The 23,721-nt window shown below is 36.0% G+C and overlaps 1 protein-coding gene across 6 annotated transcripts in view; it reads right to left on the bottom strand.

The window, feature by feature from the left end:
- Window positions 1–710: 710 nt before the first annotated feature.
- AASDH (aminoadipate-semialdehyde dehydrogenase) overlaps window positions 711–23,721 on the bottom strand; it is a 33,868-nt gene continuing 10,857 nt past the window's right edge. For 5 of the 6 annotated variants that reach the window (XM_068542201.1, XM_068542204.1, XM_068542203.1 and 2 more), the window contains 11 exons: window positions 19,785–19,977; window positions 12,886–13,127; window positions 12,407–12,513; window positions 11,702–11,874; window positions 11,078–11,270; window positions 9,916–10,031; window positions 7,785–8,580; window positions 4,930–5,093; window positions 3,601–3,723; window positions 2,642–2,773; window positions 711–1,205 (listed from right to left, as the gene is read on the bottom strand). In XM_068542201.1, coding sequence (XP_068398302.1) covers window positions 816–1,205; window positions 2,642–2,773; window positions 3,601–3,723; window positions 4,930–5,093; window positions 7,785–8,580; window positions 9,916–10,031; window positions 11,078–11,270; window positions 11,702–11,874; window positions 12,407–12,513; window positions 12,886–13,127; window positions 19,785–19,977 — 2,629 coding nt within the window. In that variant the 3' untranslated portion in view covers window positions 711–815. Of the gene's footprint in view, window positions 1,206–2,641; window positions 2,774–3,600; window positions 3,724–4,198; window positions 4,266–4,929; window positions 5,094–7,784; window positions 8,581–9,915; window positions 10,032–11,077; window positions 11,271–11,701; window positions 11,875–12,406; window positions 12,514–12,885; window positions 13,128–19,784; window positions 19,978–23,721 lie in introns of those variants that run through there. The other variant, XM_068542205.1, reaches the window with a different exon arrangement.

Below are 23,721 nucleotides of genomic sequence, written 5' to 3'. Positions count from 1 at the left end.
AAATCAATAAAATCAGAAATGGAAAAGAAGAAGTTACAACTGACACCACAGAAATATGAAAGATCATAAGAGACTACTACTACAGGGACTTCCCTGGTGGCGCAGTGGTTAAGACTCCCTGCTCCCAGTGCAGGGGGCCTGGGTTCGATCCCTGGTCAGGGAACTAGATCCCATATGCATGCCACAACTAAGAGTTCACATGCTACAACTAAGGAGCCCGTGATCCACAACTAAGGAGCCCATGTGCCACAACTAAGGAGCTGGCGAGCCACAACTATGGAGGCCATGTGCCGCAACTAAGGAGTCCGTGATCCAAAACTAAAGGAGCCCTCCTGCCCCAACTACGACCTGGTGCAACCAAATAAATAAATAATTTTTAAAAAAAAATAATAAAAAATTTTAAATTATGGAAACTAATTTGATAAATAGATCCTTTCTTTGAAAATCTTTTGTTATGAATCTCAGTATAAATGAGTGAATGGTGTATTACATCACAGACTAATTTTTTAACCCACCAAGTATATTCTGATCTTTTTTTCCAGAAGTCCTTTATAAAAAAACCAAGTAGAACATCTGTAGCCTAGTTAAAAGAAACTGCCACTTAACATATTGATGTGTTTTGTTCTATAATTACTTTTAAAAGCATTTGTTGCTCCTATAGGAAGTAAAATACGGTTGTTTTCCAATAAAGTGTAATAGACAAGTTTCTTAAACAAAATATAATCTTTAACATAAAATAAGACTATCCACATGCTCCATAATGTAAAATATTTTCAAACATCTCACAGATATATTCTAGCAAGGACTGTACTTCATTATCTTTGATTGCCACCCAATAAATCCAGACAATAAACATAATTATTTCTACATCCAATAATAAGCATTGATTCCCAGACCACAGGAGAAGAGAAAACTTCTCCAGGAAGTTGATACACACTTTGCAACTCTCCACTCTTAGATTCCAAGATCCATAGCTTCCCATCAGTAGATGCTGCTGCCAGCAACATTTCATTGCCACGGTTGTGGTTATGGAAAGCAAATGGTGTTGAATACACCCTTGAAGTAGTTTCAAATTTCCATTGGAGGTGACCTTTCATACTACAACAGTAGATAAAGCAATCATGGGAACCAAAAAATATTTCTTGCTCTGATGCTGAGGTACATGGGGATGAAAAGATTGGTTCATTGGTAGAGAACTGCCAAATCTGAAGAGTAATAAAGGCAAAAATAATTCATTCATCTCATTTCAACAATTCTGTAAAGCTTTTTGAAATTCTTAATAAAATGTGAGAGATGCAGGCTACTGAATGGTAACTATACATAGAGAAAATAATGGCTTTCTCCCAAAAGTAGCACCCTCAGATTAGACCTCTGTCCCAATGGTAAAATCTAGCACAAAACACACCAGTGTCCTTATTACATAAATCACCACTATGCATAATATTATGAAGTAAAATTCATTTCGAACCCCATTCAAAAGTTATTACTAATATGTTCAGAGACACTTATTTCAAAGAAAAAACTACACAGTTTTCAGTGTATCTTATTAAAAACTGTATCTTATTCTGGTCTCCTAATGGAGGAATAAGGGGGTAAGTAGGCTGAAAGGAAGAGTTTATGTGCAATAATTTAAAGCTTTAAACAAAGAGCTATGAGTTGTGTGTCTACCCTGTAGATATATACACTGTTTGCTTATTTCAAAGCTACTATAGATTAACCTGTCAGCCATATTTTAAAGAAAACACACAAGGAAGAAAAAGCCTAAGTCTAAGATAGTGTTTACAAATCCACAGTAATAGCAGTATAGTAAAAGCAAAATAAAAAGAGTGGGTATATTCATGAAATATGATTTGTAATTTCAATTCTGTCCCTGACTTGGACAAAATCACTTTAATCTTTCTTTGGTTCATTCAGAAAAGGTAAAAAAAGGGGTAATAGCATTTGCTCCTTCTTTTTAGAAATCCAAAGGTGAGAATATATTCAAATTACTTTGTAAATAAAAAATATTAAGTGAACTTAATAAAAGATTTCATCACAGAGTAATTGTCACACAGAACAAAAGAAACTGCTAGGCTATGAGGGGTGAATGTAGAATAAAAAGCACCCAGAGTCAACTCTAGCCAGCAATGGGCTAACTTATGTTGGAGCTAGTACACTCTCAAGTCCACAAAATAATCCCCAAAATCAAAAACACAGAAGTTGTGCCATAGTCACTTATGGGTAAAGAAGTAGAGATTATTATCCCAACGAAAGAAGGAGCCTACCCTGCCGATCATGAAGTTGAAGATGGAACTTCCATACAATGTAAATTGGGTTATGTAACAGATTTAGGTTTTCATAGAAAAAGCAGGAGTTTATTTCAATGTTCACAATCTGAATAGAGGTTATAATAAAGTTGGCTAAAAACTGGTAACATTTTTTAAATTGTGAGCAGAGAATGGCAAAAGTAAAACAACGTTTGGATAGAATCTTTTAAATCTATTATAGTGTCATTCTAAAATTTAAATACCCGTGGTTTGACAAATAAAATAGAATTATTTTTCAACACAATGGTTCGAATACTGTTTAAAATTTTACTTCAGTTGTCACCAGCTACCATGCCTTTGAGAAATGTAAGTAAAACAGAACTAGAAATTTTTACCTGTTCTCCAAAGTGAGTAAAGCAGAGAAAATTCCCATCTACACAGCCAATACAAATATACTGTAGGCAACACCGTGGAGAAGAAAAGAGTGGCTTTCCACAGGAATGTTTCCAAACTCTCTTCCCAGTGGCCTGTCATGGGCAAAAGCAATTCACAGCATTTAAATCATTCTACTAATCAACTACCCTTTATAAAATAAACTCATAAACCTCCCAGAGGTAAAGCTATAAACACCAGAAAATGCTATAATGGCATGCTGACATTATAAATGAAGCTAGTACACATATACACAGCTATAAAATTAATGAGTGCTACTTATGAATGCTAAGATAAAAACTTGCAATAAAACCAGGAAAGAAATAACTAGCACATAAACTCCATCCTTAGAATGGACATGAAGTTCTTGACAGGACTGAGAACAGTCTGCCAACTTAAAAAATTGATAGGACTTCCCTGGTGGCACAGTGGTTAAGAATCCGCCTGCCAAAGGAGGGGACACGGGTTCGATTCCTGGTCCGGGAAGATCCCACACGCCACGGAGCAACTAAGCCCGCATGCTGCAACTTCTGAAGCCCACGCCTAGAGCCCGCACTCTGCAACTACTGAAGCCAGAGCGCCTAGAGCTCGTGCTCCGCAACAAACCACCGCAATAAGAAGCCCACGCACCACAATGAAGAGTAGCCCCCGCTCTCTGCCACTAGAGAAAGCCCATGCACAGCAATGAAGACCAAACACAGCCAAAAAAATAAAATAAAAAACTGATAAAAGACATACACAGAACTTAGATTTTTCTCATCTTTCTATACTTCATGTCAGTCATTTTTAATGAATTCTGGTTCAGTAATGTATGGACTATATCTAACTGAAATCTACTTCAAATTTTCAGAATTCAAAGCAAAAATAAAAACTATTAAAGAAAAATAGGTAATAAAATCAATAAATATTCTTTTATGCCTACAGGATTTATAGCCAGTAAAAGTCCTCCCAGTGTAGCAAAATACAAGTGATATGGAATCAGGCTCAAACAAGGAGAAGAAAAAACAGTTCCTCCGCATTTCAACTTCCAAACACACTTCTTTTTCTGCAAATAAGAAAGCAAATTAAAAAAAAAAAAAAAGAAAAAGAAAGCAAATTAATTGGTTTCTGCTGGTGATTAACAAAATATACATATCCTGTCCCTCCTGATGTTATGTCTATCTTAGTTAATATAATTTTTATTTTTAGTATAAAAATAATATATACTCACTGTGGAGAATCAAGTTAGTATAAAAAGATGACAAAAGCCAATACCCAGAGATTACCACTGTTACCATTTTAGCATTTACCCTTGTGATCTTTTTGGTGTATGCACACCCACACACAGCTTAATATGCTTGAGATCATCATTCTGAATATCATACACTTTGTATCTAATTTAGCTCACTTATTTTGTAAAACTCTTTAAATGTTACTTTAATGGATCATATCCCATATGAACACAAAATAATTTCTCTACCTTATCATTGAAAATTGTCTGGAACTAATTGCTTGGTGTTATAAACAATTTGGAAATAGACATCTTGGTGCATATGTCTGTCCATGTTTCTGATTATTTTGCCAGGATAGATTCCTAGAAGAATTTTACTGAATCAAAAGATATGAAATTGTTACCTATGGTCAAATTGTTTTCCTCGAAGGCTTTACCTCCCACCATTCTCATCAGCATTTAATGCTACCCTCTAATCTAATAACATTTGCTTCTTTATCTCAAAGTTTTAAATTTTCATTCCTTTGATTCTTAAACATATGAAATATTTAAATACATTTACCAGATATTTCTTCTTTGGGGTCCTGTGCATTTATATCCCTTGTTTATTTTTCTATCTGGACCTTTATATTTTTCTTATTAATTTGTATTTGCTCTTAATTTATACTTATAAATATTTTAACTCTGTCACACTTGTTTCAAAAACTTTTCCCAACTTATTTCTTTTTAATTTTATAATTCTTAAATTTAAAAATTTTATGTAATCAGTTCTTACTGATATTTTTGTGATTCTTCTCTATTGTCAAGATGGCATTCTAAGTTCCTTATATTTCAAAACTCTGAGTAGCAAATTTATTTGTGAAAATTCGGTAAGGAAGTTAAAATTGTCTTAAGATATTATGGCTGTTAATTAACCCCTTAATCTTCCCAGATCACAAACTTGGGAATAGTTAATACCTGCTCCCCTAGTCACCACCACCTGATAGTTTCACACTCTTCTATCTATGCTTATGGTATGAAATTGATGAAGTGAATTCTTACATATATATCTAAAGCATATGCATGCTGGTCATGAGAGCCAATGTAAAAAAGTCCTGTGGTTGGATCCACAGTTGCTGAGCTTTTGACAGCATCCTCAGTAGTAAACGTCCAGTATTTTTCTCCACTATTACTCTTCAGAATATAAACCAACCCATTATAACAGCCTGTTGGGAAACAAAATACAAAAGATGAGATTTAGATATGTCACTGGAAAATAATTATTTGGCTTAAATCATGACAATATATATTCGATGTTCTTCATGTGTACTTAGGCTCTATGTCTGGCTCGATTTACATTTCAGCAAAGCAGCAACCATTTGTGTAAAAAACCTATTTAGTAGGTACACCTTACATTTTAAAAAAAGTACCATAAAGTGCTTCACTACCAGGAAAACAGTGAAGATGAGCATGTTGCAGCAGAAAGAGGCTTTGACAGACCTGGATTCAGATCTTGTCGTGGCCATCCTTTGGGCAAATTACCTAGCATCGCTGGGCCTAGATTATCCTTCTGCTGAATGTGGATACATCTACATCAGGGTTACTGTGATAATTAGGATAAATGCCCAGTACATAGTAGGTGTTCCAGAAATGCTAACATTAACAATGACCAAATGTTTATTGACCTTTTACCTTGTGAAGGATACTACTCGAAGAATTTTATATCTATTAACTCATGTAATGCTCACAGTGAAGTGCTAGTATATGCACATATATATATATTTTTTATTTTGGAGGTGTTGGGTCTTCGTTGTTGCGCACGGGCTTTCTCTAGTTGCGGGGAGCAGGGGCTACTCTTCCTTGCGGTGCACGGGCTTCTCAATGAAGCGGCTTCTCTTGTTGTGGAGCATGGGCTCTAGGCGTGCGGGCTTCAGTAGTTGTGGCGCATGGGCTCTAGAGCACAGGCTCAGTAGTTGTGGCGCATGGGCTTAGTTGCTCCGCTGCATGTGGGATCTTCCCGGACCAGGGATCAAACCTGTGTCCCCTGCATTGGCAGGCGGATTCTTAACCACTGCACCACCAGGGAAGTCCCTGGAGCAGTGGACTCTTGATTGTGGTAGTGGTTACATGATAGTATGTATCTGTCAAAATATAAAACTGTATACTAAAAAGGGTTTTACTGTATATTATATTAATAACAAATATTTAAAGTACTAAGTGATAGTTAACAACACTGAACTGTATATTTGAAAATTGCTGAGAGTGAATCTTAAAAGTTCTCATCACAAGAAAAAAATTGTTACTCTGTGAGGTGATGTATGCTAACTAGATTTACTGTGGTAATCATTTTGCAATATACACATATATCAAACATTATATTGTATACCTTAAGCTAATAAAATGTTATATGTCAATTACATCTCAATAAAACTGGAAATTTTTTTTAAAAGAGAAAAAAAGTACTAAGTGACCACCATGTGCCAGAGGCTTTGGGTTTAGACACTTGGAATGCAAACAGTAACCTCAATGAGCTGACTTTCATGGATAGGGATTACTCATGATCATTCACATGTATAACTTAAAGTTTCCTGTAGTATAATTTTCAAAATGTAGGTTTTCAATACAGAAGAATCAAACTCAGATTCAAGTAGATTCTAGCCAGGATAATATAAGTAGGGAGATATATTCCTAAGCACTTAGTCTGAAAAGCTTTGGTAAACAGATGCCATGAGCACTAAAGTAAAACTTGATGTAGTTTGGGGGGTAAAAAGAGAGTGGTAGTTGAGGAGACATTATGCCTAGACCCCCATATCTTTGTAAAGTAAAAGTCACCTACACCTTAATGAAACTGAGTAGAAAGTAGTAGCTAATACTTGTTGAAGGTCACAGAGCTGGTAACAGCTTTAGAGCTAGGTTCAAATCCAGAAACTCTGACCTAAGGCCCACACTGTGAATCAGCATGCAGTTAACTATTATTCTTTGAGCACTTAGTCTGTCCCTAGCAATGTACTAAAGGATTCACAAGCAATCATTTCATTTAATCCTCTCAAAAGCTCTATGATTATTGTGGTAGTTTTAAAATATATCCACAATTTCTTTGATACTCAAAGAGATATTCAACAGGTGAAGCTAATTCCCCTCCCTCTGAGTGTGGGCCAGACTTAATGATGTTCTTCTAATAACAGAATAAAGCACAAATAATGGTATACAACTTTAGACACTAAAAGTACTGCGTTCCTCCTCAATCACTCTCTTGGGTCACTCACTCTGAGGGAAGTTAGCTTCCATGTTGTGAGGGCACTCAAGCAGCCTATGGAGAAGCCCATGTGGCAAGAAACTGAAGCTTCCTGCCAAAAACCAGCAAAAACTGAAGTCTTCTGTTTGCAGCAGTGTGAGTAAGCCAACTTAGAAGCAGATTTTTCCAGCTCGTCAAGCCTTCAGATGGTTGCAGCCACATGAAAAACCCTGAGCCAGAACTCTCAGCTAAACCCCTCCTAAATTCCTGACCCATAGAAACTGTGAGATAATAAATGTTTATTAAAGCAACTATATCCCAATAAATAAATAAATAAATAAATAAATAAATGTTTATTAGTCTAAACCATTAAGTCTGGGGATAATCTGTGATGCAGCACCATGTTTTATTTATTATGCCCATATAGTCATAAGAAAACTGAAGTTCTAAGAAGTTCAGCAACTCGTTGAAGGTCACAGAGCTGGTAACAGCTTTAGAGCTAGCTTCAAATCCAGAAACTCTGACCCAAGGCCCACACTGTGAATCAGCATGTAGTTAACTTTTATTCTTTGACAGCAACCAAACCTACTATACATAGGTTTTTTAAATTTAACTTGGTCCTACTAGCATTATCATATGGTAATTAAATTTAACTCTATAAACATCAAATTCAGAAACTTACCCACTACAATAAAGTTTCCACACTTAGATACACATGCTGAGGATTCAATGCGATCTCCCAAAATCTGTTCCCATTTCACCTTTCCAGAGTAAAGATCAACTGCCATCATCCTATGAGAATGGGAGCCAATGTACACAGTCGCAGATGACTTATCAACAGCTGGTATTACAACCAGAGGTGAAGCATCCACACATTTGCCTGTGTCCGACCTCCACCTCACATGAAACTCCATTTTCTCAGCCCCCATCACAGATGTTTCCTCTTCAGAAACTTCTGCAACACAGGACATATCTTTTGACTTCCCAATAAGAGCTGGAGGATTTAAGCTTTTCATATTTTGAATGTTAGTCTGTGAAATTAAATCAGAAGAATAGGCTGAAGGGCAATGTTCCAACTTAGTTAAAAACCTAGTAGTATTCAGAGACAAAATCTGACTCCCTCGGCTCAGTGCAATAAAAGCATTGATTTCGTTGTCACAATTTAAAGGCATGACAGATTCCTGATGTAAAGATTTTCCACTGGTTTCCTCTTGATTAACATCGCTGGATTTTCTTTTTGTGGCATAATTCTTGCTAAATGTCAGATCTTCATCTGGAAACACTGTTTGAAGGATGTGATTGTAAATCTCTAAAATAGAACTGCTAAGAATAATTTCCAGAAGCCCAGGTACTGATGTGCCAACAAGGTTTTCAATCTCATTGAGGAGCCGGATGGACTTCAAAGAATCTCCACCACTATTTAAGAAGAGTGACTCATCAGGAACCTTCAAAGGGTCTTCTGAGAGACTCAGAACAGACTACAGATTAGAGAAGTGAGAAATATGGTGAAGTTAAAGATCTAAAACCAAAAGAATTCAGCATTTAAAGGTAATATATAGATGATGGTAACTACATTAATGAGATGAACACAAAACACACACAAAATAAATTTTTTAACAATTAAAATAAATTTTAAAATTATTTTCTGTATAGTAAAGGAGACCATCATTATGCTACCAATTTTGTCACAAACTACCCTAGAACTGCAAATTATACTTCCCTTTAGAGCAGTTTTTCTACCCATACAATAGGGAATGGAATTATAAAAACACCTGATTTAATATCAGATATTAACAATATCTGATGTTTCTATAATACGGGAATAATTATTTTCATTAACTTCACATAAACCAAAATTATTTTCCAAGAATCTAAAAATGTAGTGGATATTACTTTTATCTAGATATCCTCTATTTTCAGACAAGACTGTACAGTTACATCCTCTTGTTAGAACCCTTTAGAAAACTCCAAATTTTATCTAAGAAAAATTATACTGACCTGTAAATCATAGGTAATAAAATATATATATTTTAAAATAAGTTTTTAATTGTTATATACATATATATATATATATTAATTTCCTTAAGCAGAAACATACATGTTGTTACTGAAAGTTCTTCTGGAATAATTATGTTAAGCCTTTATACCACAGATTGTGGTACAGCAAGATTCGGCTATTTTTTCAACTCTGACAAGTGTTACTGCACTTGACTGACCCTCTTAGGGAAAAGTTATGTCAAGAGAGGTTTTGTCTACTCGTGCCTTTTATGACTACCTCACTTCCAATAAATTTCTATATAGGGAGCTTAATCTAATCTTGCAGTAGAGAACCTAACCCTTATTTGAATACAAATTGAATAAAACAAAGCTATACTACTTAACATCTGGGCAGCAGTAACATTCTTGGAAAATTTTATCAGACTTATTAGGATGCTACATTCCCTGAAGATATACAACGACCTCTTTATAATAACAAATTTGTATCTTAAAAGTTGTACCGGGCTTCCCTGGTGGCGCAGTGGTTGAGAGTCTGCCTGCCAATGCAGGGGAGACGGGTTCGAGCCCTGGTCTGGGGGGATCCCGCATGCCGCGGAGCGGCTGGGCCCGTGAGCCACAACTGCTGAGCCTGTGCGTCTGGAGCCTGTGCTCCGCAACAGGAGAGGCCGCGATGGTGAGAGGCCCGCGCGCCGCGATGAAGAGTGGCCCCCGCTTGCCAGAACTAGAGAAAGCCCTCGCACAGAAACGAAGACCCAACACAGCCAGAAATGAATAAATAAATAAATAAATTTATAAAAAAAAAAAAAAAGTTGTACCTTCCACAAATGATGTAATTTTTCCCAAAGTTCCTCTTTTCCATTTAGTTTACACTCAGACTTCAAGTCTATGGAGTTTAAATAAATCTTATTTAACTCAGAAACATCAATTTTGCCTTAATACAAAAGAGAAATAACAATTTTTAAATTTCAGCTTGACCCCTTCATGTCTTTGTTAGTCACAATACACACATTTTTCATTGTTAAGGTTAGAAAATCCTATAAAAGTTTGTCATGCAGAATCAATAATCAAGAATACAGTCCCATGCTACCCAGAATGTAGTGGGTAGCAGATAAGAAGAAAGGAGGGACTTCCCTGGTAGCGCAGTGGTTAGGAATCCGATGCCTGCCAACGCAGAGGACACCGGTTCGATCCCTGGTCTGGGAAGATCACACATGCCGCGGAGCGACTAAGCCCGTGCGCCACAACTACTGAGCCTGTGCTCTGGAGCCTGCGAGCCACAATTACTGAAGCCTGCGAGCCTAGAGCCCATGCTCCACAACAAGAGAAGCCACCATAATGAGAAGCCTGCTCACCGCAACACTAGTGCACCACAACAGAGTAGCCCCCGCTCGCCACAACTACATAAAGCCCGCGCACAGCAGCAAAGACACAATGCAGCCAAAAATAATTTTTAAAAAAGAAAAAAAAAAAGGAGAGAAAGCCCGCGTGCAGCAACAAAGACCCAACGCAGCCAAAAAATAAATAATTTTAAATAAAAGAAAAAAAAAAGAAAGGAGGGGCTGATGTTGCTCTCATTTAAAGAGCTAAAAAAATGGTACTATTTACTGAGCAATAACCACATTCTGAAATATTAAATAAAGATGAAATTGGGAAAGTAATAGACTATGGTGATTAAGAGCACATGAAGTCAAACAGTCCTACAGAATTTCAACTCTACTACTAAGTAGCAATGTGATTTTGGGGAAATTATTTAACCTCTTAAGCCTTATTTTCCACATCAGTAAATGGGAATAATACCACCTACTCACAGGAGTTTCTGGAGATAAAATGAGTTAATTATACAAAGTATTTAACAGAGGGTCTACCACAATATATATTAGTATTACTTATAATAATAAGGATTTAAGTGGCCTTTAAACTAGTTAATACAATTAGTATCATTTGGCACTGAAACATAGCTGCTTCAAATTATTTTACCATGAGATGTAAATGGTAGAGAATCAATCAACACAAGCTCATCCGGGATTGCATGACTTGGAAGATGTTTCTGCAGTTCTTTAAAGATGTAATCCTTTACTAAATCATTTTTGGACACCATGAACAAAATTAATTTTTCCTGATTATACCATGTAACTGCACAAGACTCCACTTGTTGAAGACCTTCAGCAACCTATGAGAGAGATTATCTCAATTTGCCAATAAGGACATTTAAAAACAAACTTCCTAAATACTCTGCATTCAATACAGTCAAATTAAAATCTGTAATTCACTAGAGATTTTTAAAAAATTGTTTCCTACTATCACTATTACCAGCACATAGGGTTCTTAATGTTTTCCAAAAATAATAGCTCCCAGAGCAAAATAAGTCAACTTATTTTCACAGTTATCAAAATCCACTTTGTCACTTATTTAAAAAACAACTCTTCATGCTGAGAATAAAGTGCACAATGTATTATCCATATCTTCTACTGTAATTCACCACTAACACAAAAGTCTTAGGTTTAAATAATACTGACAGAGAACCCTGGAACAGAAAAGTAGTTATGGCTGCCTCTAATACCTACATATATTAATAGATATTTAATATTTAAACAGTTCTACCTGTTGCACAAGTTCAATGTTAAGACGTTTGCCATGACGTTTGATCTGACTGTCCTTTCGTCCCAAGAAAAATATCTCTCCATCTTTTATAGTCACAAAGTCTCCTGTGGCCCTCATTGTGCCAAGTGGTACTGTCATTTCATCATCAAGAAAACATACTCTATTTCTGCCACCTTTCACAAGATATAAACAACAATGTAATTTTTAAAATTCATGGAAAATATATTAAAAACCATGAAATCAGAACACCTCCAAAAGCTCAGTTACTAAGTTTCAAAGTTTGAATATTTATATAAAAAGGGGGATTCACTTTTAAATGTTATCTGATAAAATTATATACAATAAGAACCTTAGTAAAATAAGCAAAGGGACGAAACACAATCTAGTTCTAAAAATACATGTGATTAAAAACATTCTTAAAATACTAATTAAATAGAATTTTGGCTATAAACAGAAATACAAACAACCAATTTACAGTTTCTAAATTACTTTTATATCTTCTCTTAGAGTATTAGACATTGTTATCTGAAATAATTATGGTAACTAATTAAATGTTTCATGACTGTGAGGATGAGATTAAAAATTACCATCACTGAAAAGAATACTAGACTTAAGAATAATTGAGGAAAGAATAAAATTAACACATCAGATTTTTTTCTTGAAAAAAAAAAAGAAATTATTCCCAATCAACAAATGTAAAACAACCTAAAAATACTTGGCCATTGCCTTCTTGAACTGTGAAACCATTAGTATCTTTGACTTCAACTACTGTTCCAAGCAGTGGAAATCCCAGTTGTACAGGCAATTCACATCTATGAAAACACAACAACCCAAACCAAATTTAAAATTTTTCATTTGAATAGAAAATTTACCAGTGTATTTAAATCACATTGTACCAAATAAAGAAAAATAAAGTTTTTGTTATAATTCAAAGATTGACAAGAGGAAAAGGTTAGGTGGAAAAGTTATCATGTTATTCATTGCTGTTTAGTTACAAAAACCTCTAGCAGGATCTGTAGCACCAGTTAAAATAAGAAAGGTTCTGGATTCCCAGCTTAAAATTCTAGATAAAATAGTGTTTATAAAATATTACTCCAGTGCCCATCAAAAATACTATTTGTGTTAAGATACTGGAAAAATAACAGTTTCTCTCTACCCTACCCTGAAGTAACTGAAACCCTTACTTCAAAGTAGAGTTAAGAATTTTCTCTGGTATCCTGTAAAAAGTCGCCCAACTTGATACCTCTGTGATACCATAAACATTAAATATTTGTGTTTTATTGCCTATTCCTCTCCAGCTTTTGAGAACAGTTAATGATGGAAATGCTTCGCCACCAAGGGCCAATACTCGAAGAGAAGTATTGGTTGATAAAACAGTTGACTTGATACGCTGAGATCCAAATCTTCTAAGCAATGTCGGTGTTGCCTGTAGATACATTAAAAATAAATTATTTCTTTCCCATCACTTCTTTAAAAAAAAAAAAAAAAACAACACACTGTAGTGATTAGTCCAAAGCTTAACATTGGGAGCTCACAAGGAAATTAAGGCTGTGTTTACTAAATGGCAAATCATATTTGGAAAACTACTGAAGCAGCATTACCTTTTTAATGTGGACATAAATTTTGCTTCAGTAAAAAACAAGCAAATATTAATTATGTTTCATTATGCAGTTTAGACAAAAAGGTTTACAAGGACAAAAATCTATAAAATGAATTTACATTTCCTTTCCCATTATTTCTATGTAGAAAAAGTATATAAAAGTGTTAAGGAAGTGCCTAAGCAAAACAATGAATAAAGATTTTAAAAAACAACTTTATTAAGATAATATAATTGACATACAATAAACTATACATATTTAAAGTGTACAATACAAATTTTGAGATATATTATCGGTGAAACCATCACCACAATCCAGATAATGAACATATCCTTCAACCCTAAAATCACCTATGTACCATTGTAATTCTTCCCTCCAACTGGACCTCTCCTCCAGACAACCGCTGATCTATTTTTTGTCACTGATGATCAGCTGACATTTTCTAGAATTTTATAAAAATGGAATCATACAACATGTATTCTGTTTTGACCTAGCATCTTTTACTGTATGTTCAGTGAAAATACTTTGTGATTCATGTTGTATATATCAATAGTTCATTCTTTTTTGTCTTAGTCTGTTCAGGCTGCTATAACAAAATACTGTAGACTGGGTAGGTTATAAACAGCAGAAGTTTATTTCTCACAGTTCTTGGAGGATAGAAGTCCAAGACCAGGGTGCCAGCATGGTCAGGTTCTGGTGAGAGCTCTCTTCCAGGTTAGACTTCTTGCTGTGTCTGCACATGGTGGAAGGGGATAGGAAGCTCTGTGGGGTCTTTTTTACAAGGGCACTAAAGCCCATTCATGAGGGCTTCACCCTCATGACCTAAGCAGTCCCAAAGGCCCCATATGAATTCTGGGGGGACACAAACACTCAGACCACAGGACTTTTTATTCTATTGTATGGATCAGGACTAGCTTTTGAATTTCCATATAAAATTTAGGATCAGCTTGTCAATTTCACTCCCAAAAAAGTCTATCAGGATTTTGATAGGGACTGGGTTTAATTTATAGGGAGAACTGCAATCTTGACAATATTGAGACGTCCAATCCATAAACATGAAATGTCTCTTCATTTATTTAGCTCTTCAATTTCTATCAACAATGTTCTATAGTTTTCATCGTACAAGCCTTGCTCTTCTTTAAATTTATTCCTATTTTATTATTTTTGATGCTATTGTGAATATAATTATTCTCTTAATTTCATTTTTGGGCTTTTTTTTCTATAATGTAGAAATATAGTTGATTTTGCATATTGATCTTGTACCCTCCAACCTTGCTGAACTTGTTTATTAGTTGTAGTAGTTCCCCCATGTCATCTGCAAATAGTTTTACTTCTTCCTGTCCAGTGTGGGTGCTTAATTTCTTTCTTCCTTTTTGCTTTATTGCACTGGCTAGAACAACCAGAATAATGTTGAAGAGAAGTGAAAAAGCAAACATCCTTGCCTTGTTCCCAATCTTAGGGTGAAAGCATTCAGTCTTTTATCCAATTATAATGTTAGCTGTAGTCTTTTTGTAGACATCCTTTATCATGTTGGGGAAGTTCCCTTCTATTCCTAGTTTGTTGACTTTTTTTTTTAATCATTGGCATTGGATTTGCCAAATAATTTTTCTGCATCTGCTGACATAATTATGTGCTTTTTGTCCATTATTCTTTATCTAGTATATAGCATCAGTGGATTTTTGGATGTTAAAGCAAATGTGCATTCCTGGGACAAATCCCACTTAGTCACATTTGATGAAATAAAATTATTTTTAAGGCAGGACAAAAAAAAATTTTTTTAACATAAAATTCTTTCTCTGCCCATTTGGTCCTCACTACCCTTGCTTTACGGTGCAATGTGCATCTGCATTATACATTAACCAGACCACCTTAGAAGACACAGAAATTCCTGCTTCATCATAAAAAGCAAATTTCTCCTCGCACCAACAAGGTAATCCTTAGAAGATAACATTCCTTTCTTAATCCTGTGACGGGTCACAATGACCCACTACTTGCCTTATATGTGCAGATCTAGACTATGTAAACTATCAATATGTCACTTCAATAACTCTTTGTTTCGAAAATGTACATAATTGTGCTTTGACTTCTAACAGGCAGAAGGGTCCTCAGATCTTTCTGAAAGACTGTCTCCCGGGTTATAATCCTCAGTTTGGCTCAAAGAACATTCTTTATTTCTTTCTTAGATTGACTAATTTTTCATCAACACATTTTACATTTCCTGAGACTTATTTTGTAGCCTAGCATATGACCTATCCTAGGAAATGTGTACTCTGCATTTGGTGGATGGAGTGTTCTACATATGGAATTTGACTGATAATGTTATTCAAGTCTTCTTTATTATATGCACATTGATTTCTGTATAGTTTTTCAATGAATTACTGAAAGTAGGGTACTAAAATTTCAAACCATTGAGTTGTCTATTTCTCCTTTCAGTTCTGTCCATTTTTGCTTCATGTATTTGGAACCTCTATTTTCAGGCAGATATCATGTTCTTGATATAACAATATACTTCTTTTTTTAAAAATTAATTAATTAATTAATTTTGCACCAGGTCTTAGTTGCAGGAGGCAGGCTCCTTAGTTACTGCTTGCCGGCTCCTTAGTTGTGACATGCGAACTCTCAATTGCAGCATGCATGTGGGATCTAGTTCCCTGACCAGGGATGGAACCCGGGTCCCCTGCATTGTGAATTGTCTCCCCCGTATGGTCACTGATGCCACTGCTCAGTTGGCTTTTAAAGTAGGTATTTGGGAACTCCCTGGCAATCCGGTGGTTAAGACTCAGCACCTTCACTGCCGTGGCCCAGGTTCAATCCCTGGTGGGGGAACTAAGATCCCACAAGCTGCATGGTATGGCCAAAAAATAAATTAATTAAATACTTTTTTTTTTGGCCCTTGGCAGTGAGAGCTTGGAATCCTAACTGCTGGACCGCCAGGGAACTCCCTAAAATACTTTTTTTTTTTTTTTTTGGCTGCATCAGGTCTTAGTTGCGGCACACGGGATCTTTCGTTGTGGTGCGCAGGCTTCTCTCTAGTTTTGGCATGAGGGTTTTTCTCTCTCTAGTTGTGGTGTGCAGGATCCAGAGTGCGTGGGCTCTGTGGTTTGCGGCACGCAGGTTCTCTAGTTGCAGTGCGCAAGCTCAGTAGTTGTGGCAAGCGGGCTTAGTTGTCCCGCGGCATGTGAGATCTTAGTTCCCTGACCAGGGATCAAACCTGTGTCCCCGGCATTGTAAGGCAGATTCTTTACCACTGGACCACCAGGGAAGTCCCAAAATACATATTCTTGTTTTCATTTTTAAGTCTTACTTCCTAAGGGTCGCCTCATGTCTGCATAGCTCAGATGTCAACCAGTGACTGGACAGATTGTCTGTATAGATGGATCTGTGTGTGGATAGGGGAGCTCATTCAAAGTTAGGTCATTTTCAAGTCTGATCCAGCTTTTATTTTCCATGGGCTCTTTTGTGTCTCTTACATGCATGCACATAGCCTCAAGGTCAGTCAGGAATGTGCTTGCCCTCCTCACCATAGCAACCTCAGGCTATTGGAGCTGTAGGCCCTTCTTGCTGGCTAGAATGCCACAGATTCCCTTTTTTAAAGCAAAATTCAGCAGTTTTTAAAAATGTAAACATATTTCTGTTAAAAAAAATAAAATAAAAACAAAAAAAAATAAACATGTTTCAGATAGTTATATGCCTTTAGTTGATTTCTAAAGTATTGAAATGGTTATTTTTGTCAATTTTGTCCAGCTTTATAGTTGCTTTTTGGGGAGCATATCTGCCAATCTCCTCACTTGGCTGTAGCCAGAGGTTACGTGAATAAAGATTTTAAAATGGCTTCTTTCAATAAAAGCTAAAAGGACAACCTGAATTTTAATTTGGGGAGATTATTTAAGGTCATGGCTTGTCAAAATATTTAAGTAGTAGAATGACCCTATATTCCAGTATGTTCTTATTGTTCCAGATTACTGTCTGGGAATTTAGTGCTTTCATTCACTCTCAGGATTCCAAGTTTCTGGTAATAAATTACAGTGGTCACCCTATTTATCCTGAAATGATCCTAAATCAAGCTCTTAACTGTTCCACCAAGAGCTGTTTTTTTTTTTTTTTAAATAAATTTATTTATTTGTTTGTTTTTATTTTTGGCTGTGTTGGGTCATCGTTGCTGTGCGCGGGCTTTCTCTAGTTGCGGTGAGCAGGGGCTACTCTTCATTGTGGTGCATGGGCTTTTCATGGTCGTGGTTTCTCCTGTTGCGGAGCATGGGCTCTAGGCGCACAGGCTTCAGTAGTTGTGGCACGTGGGCTCAGTAGTTGTCGCTTGCGGGCTCTTGAGCGCAGGCTCAGTAGTTGTGGCGCACGGGCTTAGTTGCTCTGCGGCATGTGGGATCTTCCCAGGCCAGGGCTCGAACCCGTGTCCCTTGCATTGGCAGGCAGATTCTTAACCACTGCGCCACCAGGGAAGCCCCCAAGACTTTTATCATAAGGAAAATCTCTTGTCAAAATGACGACTGAATGGTCCTGCTCTCCATTTTCAGTAAAGCAAATCTGAAACATTCTGGCCTAATTTCTAGTGTTAAGGATAATTTCAACTTTGAACTCTACAAATGAATGCACAACTATGAATATTCAGCAAGGTAAAGCATAGTAACACTTTTCAGATACTGATAAACTGAAATGATCAATTTATTGGCACAGGACAACTCAACATCCTTTGCTACCAAATCACCTTAGGCATAGGAAAACAGGACTTAGCAAATAACAGAAAAACGTGATAGAAAATATTATAGTTTTCTTCCAGATTGTCTAAGTAAAAATTTATGTAAAAATGAAAAACACTTATGTTGACCCTTTGGTAGCTAGCAACCTAAGATTTTGCTCTAACTAAAAGGTTTCACTTTTAAAAGGCATCAAGTTTAAATAATATAACTTTGTTACCCAGAGTATGCAAAAAATTCCCAAATATACTTTAGGTTTGTAAGAAACCAAATACTGGCCCTTTCTTCGCAAGAGAAAACTCTTACTCCTGAGATAAAGAGGTTCTTAATTTCCTCAAAAGCTTAGTCCATCTCACTTTGGGGCCTTTCTCTCCTGCAATAACTCAAGATATTCTATTTTTTCCAATTTTCAAAACTTTAGTAGCATGTATTCTCTTTGAGAGCTTTTAAGATCCTTGTTTAATATCCAATTAGGTTTGGGCAAGGTTATCTGTAAATAAAATCTGTACAAGGAGCTCTTAAAAATATATATATATGTATCTCCTTGATGACTTACATATTATTTGGTAAGAAATTGACTCTGGAGGGAAAAGGTGAACCCTGATAATAAAATAAAGCTAAAATTTACTACAAGACATGTGTCTTATACGAAAGAAAGGCTAGCCTGTCAGCTTTTGTGCTTCTCTTCCTTACTCAAACCAAGTCAAATGTGATCTGCTCATAATATTCCAAGTAAATATGTATTGTGAGTTATATAAAATCACAATGAAACTATATGCGAAATTTGCTGTATTTTGGGAACAGAGTTAGTAAATGTGTATCCATTTCTCAGAAGGATCTATGATCCCAGAAAAGTTAAAAACCACTGCTAAAGTAAATTTATCTGAGATTGTGCTTTAACATTAAGCAAGGGGGTCAGATTTAGAGAGGTGTAAGACACTATTAAGGTACTTAGCAAATATTCCCTGAAAAATTATGCTCCTTGAATTTTACAGGAAAATAAAAGTTGTATTAAAATCTTGCCCAGATTCATAGAATGATTCACCAACAGATGAGAATTTATACCACTGATACCTAGCAAACTGCATTGCTATACTCATTTCATTTATATATAATGGTTTTTTTAATAGGAAGAAAAACACATTTCCTAAGAAGAAAGTCAGCATCAAATTTTGTCTCTGGGAAGAAATTTAACATCCTCTCAAGTCTCATTTTAAAAAATTTTAATTTATCATGATATGCATATAATTTTATTAATTCTCTCTAGTTTCATTAACCACTTGCAATGCTATATCTTTAGGCTAGAGTACAAGTCACATACTTTCACATATATATTTTTTAAATCTTCAAAAATGCCAAACTTAAAAAATATATTTTTTTAGGTTAATATAAAACATACCGATGTAAAAATCAGAAAATCTAAATTTCTAAGTCAATTATAATTTAACTTACTTAAAGCAGCTTTTAGTGGGAAACACAATAAACTCAAAACTTTAAGACAAGAGAGGCATATTCCAACAGATTTGAGTAAAAGTTCCTTTAGTTACTATAGTATGTACAAAGTGCATAGTAAAAGAATTTTCTAGACAGAATTAACTGATTTTTTTCATTCTCAAACAAACAAAAAGCGACATCATCAGGAAGACAGCCCTTGATAATCTAACTAGATTATCATTAATCCATTGTAAAGAGCTACAGGAATATAAAATAGTCTCTAACACACTTAAAATACTGAATAATTAAAGACAAAACATTTCATTTGCTACTAAAATGTACCTGTAAAATAGTCACTCTGTGATGGGAAAAGAGAACAGCAGCTAATTTTGACGGGAGCACTTTGACAGAAGTTGGTACAATAAGCAGAGAGGCACCACTTGATAGAGCAACAAATATTTCCACAACAGAAGGATCAAAGGTCAGAGGTGAAGCCAGAAACAAAACATCTTCTTGAGTGATCTCAAAAAGCACCCTAAGGCAAAACAGAATGTAATTATGAGAAATGCCTAACACTTAGTAAACACATATCCTAAAGAAGTATTTACAACCATTAAGTTTCCAGATGTTGGCCAGATTTTTTTTTTCTCTTAGATTAACCAAAACGGTGCTATTAATTCTAGAACTCTTCTTTATAAATGTAAGGATTAAAAGCCATTTAAAGCAAAGCCACTTTTTACCATGACGTATTTTATCATATGTGATGGCCTTCTGATGCATCAACTTGACTGGACTGAATTACGGTCCTCAGAATTCCCTTTCTATTGATAGTATGTTTCCCGTTAGGGTAGAAGACAAGGGATATTCTCTCTAGACAGTTGGAGGACAGAAGGCGGACAGCTGTCATTTGATAGCACACACACCTTCTCCCATTTATTCAATCAAACACTAGCTTAGGTGCTGCTGTGAAGGGATTTTGTAGATATGATTAAAGTCCCTGATAAGCTGACTTTAATCAAAAGGGAGGTTATCCTGCACTGGCTGGATTAACTCAGTTGGAAGGCCTTTAAGAGAGTGTTTAGGCCTTCTCTGAAGAGACTCCAAACATCAGCTGGATCAGCAATTAGCTAGTTCAGCAGTTAGTCTCCCTTTCCCCTGGATCCTCTTCCCTGACTTGCCTGTGGACAAGCACATGCCCATGGGGTTCCAGTCTGTTCACAATCACCCCTTTCTAATTGTCTACCCAATGGACTTCCGTCTTGCTTAGCCAGCCCCACAAGTGTAAGCCAATTCCTTGTAATAGATCCCTGATATATACTCCCAGTTCTGTTTTTCAGGTAGAATCTTGACTTCTTCTATACTACTTATTGAATGATGATTAATAGAGACCTCTGACTCCCTTTTCCCATTATTTGGCATTTTCTCTCAGTAACTCAACAAAGAGCAGAACAGAATATATGTGATAAGGGTATTATAGAGCATGGATGGTCAGCGATGAGCCTATAACACTTTTCAATTTAAAGACAAAAAACTCATTCTATCTAAAAGCAAGGATTACCTTAACTTCAAAATATCTTCAAGTATGGTATTGTGGGGACCCACTTGGAACCCCAGGGTTGGTATGAAGATTATTTTAAGCTGAAGACATTTTGGATTCAACAGATGCAGAAAGAAGCCTTCCTGGAGCTTCCCTTATCTGATTGATAGCAGAAACTTCTGGGGAATGAGACTACCATAAATTCCATCTTCAGGGTGACTTTTACTCCCAAAAGTACACCAAGAGTAAACCCACCATAAACCCCTCTACTGGGGAGTTTTATGGCCCTGACGACATGATGAAACTACCCTCACATGCATAGGCCAACATTACCACAAAGTTTCTTATCTGCTTTTGTCTTTCCTAAAGAAACCAATTTGTATTTCCCATAGAAGCCTTTCTTCCCCTCCCTTTCCCCTACTAAGTTAGGTAGATAAGCCCCAACTTTAAGCATTTAATGATGGAGTTCAGAACATGCTACCCCAAAATATGCAGCTCTGGTATATTGACCATTTTGAGTTAAAGGCACTTGAAAAACAGCAAAACAAAAACACTCTGACCTTCCTGTTTTTCATAAAGGCAGATGAAATTCCCACATGAAAGATGTCCTCCCTATACCAGAAGGAAAGTAATGTTCTTAATATCAAGGATGAGACGCTGAAAGCAAGAGAACTCTATACAAACAGACCTGGTTAAAATAATTCTTATCTTCCTTTAGCCTCCCCACACAGTTTAGTCACTTTTCCACAATTGCCTTTCTTTGTTTAACCTAATATAGTCTTGTCATCTCTTTGGGTCATTCCTTATGAAGGATCCTGTGCCACATAAAACTTGTTATACTTAAATGTATGCTTTTCTTCCATTGACCTTTCTTTTGTCAATCTAATTCTCAGACCCAGCCAAAAAGAACCCTAAGAGGGTAAAAAGTGATGAAATAAAATTTACATTTTAAGGCGAGACAAGAAAATTTAAACATAAAATTCTCTGTGTCTGTTTGGGTCTCCCCCACCTCCTTCCCAACTGTGCAGCGTGCATCTGCATTACACCTTAACCAAGCCTCCTCAAAGATGTGAATGCCTCCTCCACTGTAAAAGATCATTTCTCCCCCCTTTCTTCTGATGCTAGCAATGTGACTTCTTAAAAGAACAGCATTCTTTCCCAACTCTGTAGGGGGTCGTAATGACTTGCAACTCGCTTTGTACATGTTTACCTGGACTATATATATCTTTGGAGAACTTTATGTAAAATATCAGTATGTCATTTTGGCATATGATCATTTGTCCAGAAAATGTATGAGTGTGCCTTCGACTTTTAACAGGCAGAACAGTTCTCAGAGCTTTCTGAGACTCTCTCGGGTTATAATCCTCAGTTTGGCTCGAATAAAATTCCCTTTTTTCTTCTTAATTTGTTAATTGAATTTTCATCGACAAAGGTAAAAGTTTGCCTCCCCTACAATGAGCGAGCTATTTCTTTTGTTAGCTCCCATATGTATATGAATAAACATTTTTTCTTTGTTAATCTGTCTTTTGTCAGTCTAATTCACAGGTTCCCAGACACTGAACTTAAGAGGGTAAAGTTTTTCTTCCCCAACAATATAGGTTTTTAAACCTAATTATATATACATATATATATATATATGTATATATAATTTTTAAAAAAATAAATTTATTTTATTTATTTTTGACTGCGATGGGTCTTCACTGCTGTGCTGCTTTCTCTAGTTGCGGCAAGCGGGGGCTGCTCTTTGTTGCGGTGCACGGGCTTCTCATTGCGGTGGCTTCTCTTGTTGCGGAGCACAGGCTCTAGGTGCAAGGGCTTCAGCAGTTGTGGCTCGTGAGCTCTAGAGCGCAGGCTCAGTAGTTGTGGTGCACGGGCTTAGTTGCTTCGCAGCATGTGGGATCTTCCCAGGCTAGGGCTCGAACCCATGTCCCCTGCATTGGCAGGCGGAGTTTAAACCACTGCGCCACCAGGGAAGCCCATGTACTTCTCTTTAAGATATGATTACAAAAATATATTTAACAAGATAAATAATCTAAACAAATATATAAAAAGGATATGTTTTGTTGGGCATTCCTTCAGAGTACTATATTAAGTCATCAAGCTCCAGAAGTGAAAGGGGGCTTAAAAAAAAGCCACAATAAAATAATAGAAAAGTTCTACTTTTTTTTTTTTTTTTTTTTTACTTTTTTTTAACTTCACTGAGCTACTTTTCTTGTTTGACTGAAACAAAAGGAGTTTTAAATTTCCATTTCATTTCTGACTCTGCAATCAAACTAGGTAACTGTGCACAAAAAAGAAAATAGTTCCTTAAAAACTAAAAGCTCACAAATGCTTATACAACTAAAGACTATATATTTGATGCACAGCTATCAAAGAGCAGCTATTCAGCTTTTTTTTCTTTTTTTGTTTTGGCATAATCTAGAAAGATTAGTAAATATTTTAAGGGAAGTTCAATTCCATGTTATCACTACAGAAGATACCATATCTGTCTTTGTAAAATGTCTGTGGGCATAAACAACACAATTCTTCTCACATGTTCTTATTAAAACAATAAAGCAAAAGACAAAAAGCAAATCAAAGTCCCATAATCTGCTTTCAGAGAGTAGTACTGTCACAGCTAAAAAAAACAAAACAAAAAAGGTTTACCCTCACACAGTTTACTGAGTTTACTGCCTATATTAATAGGACTTACTATTTACATTGTCTTCATTAGCACAGTTTTATTATTCTAGGAGACTCTAA

The sequence above is a fragment of the Eschrichtius robustus genome, chromosome 4 (genome assembly GCF_028021215.1).
Source record: "Eschrichtius robustus isolate mEscRob2 chromosome 4, mEscRob2.pri, whole genome shotgun sequence".
Taxonomy (NCBI): domain Eukaryota; kingdom Metazoa; phylum Chordata; class Mammalia; order Artiodactyla; family Eschrichtiidae; genus Eschrichtius; species Eschrichtius robustus.
The sequence above is the reverse complement of the archived record's forward strand: the minus strand, read 5'-3'. Positions and strand labels throughout refer to the sequence as shown.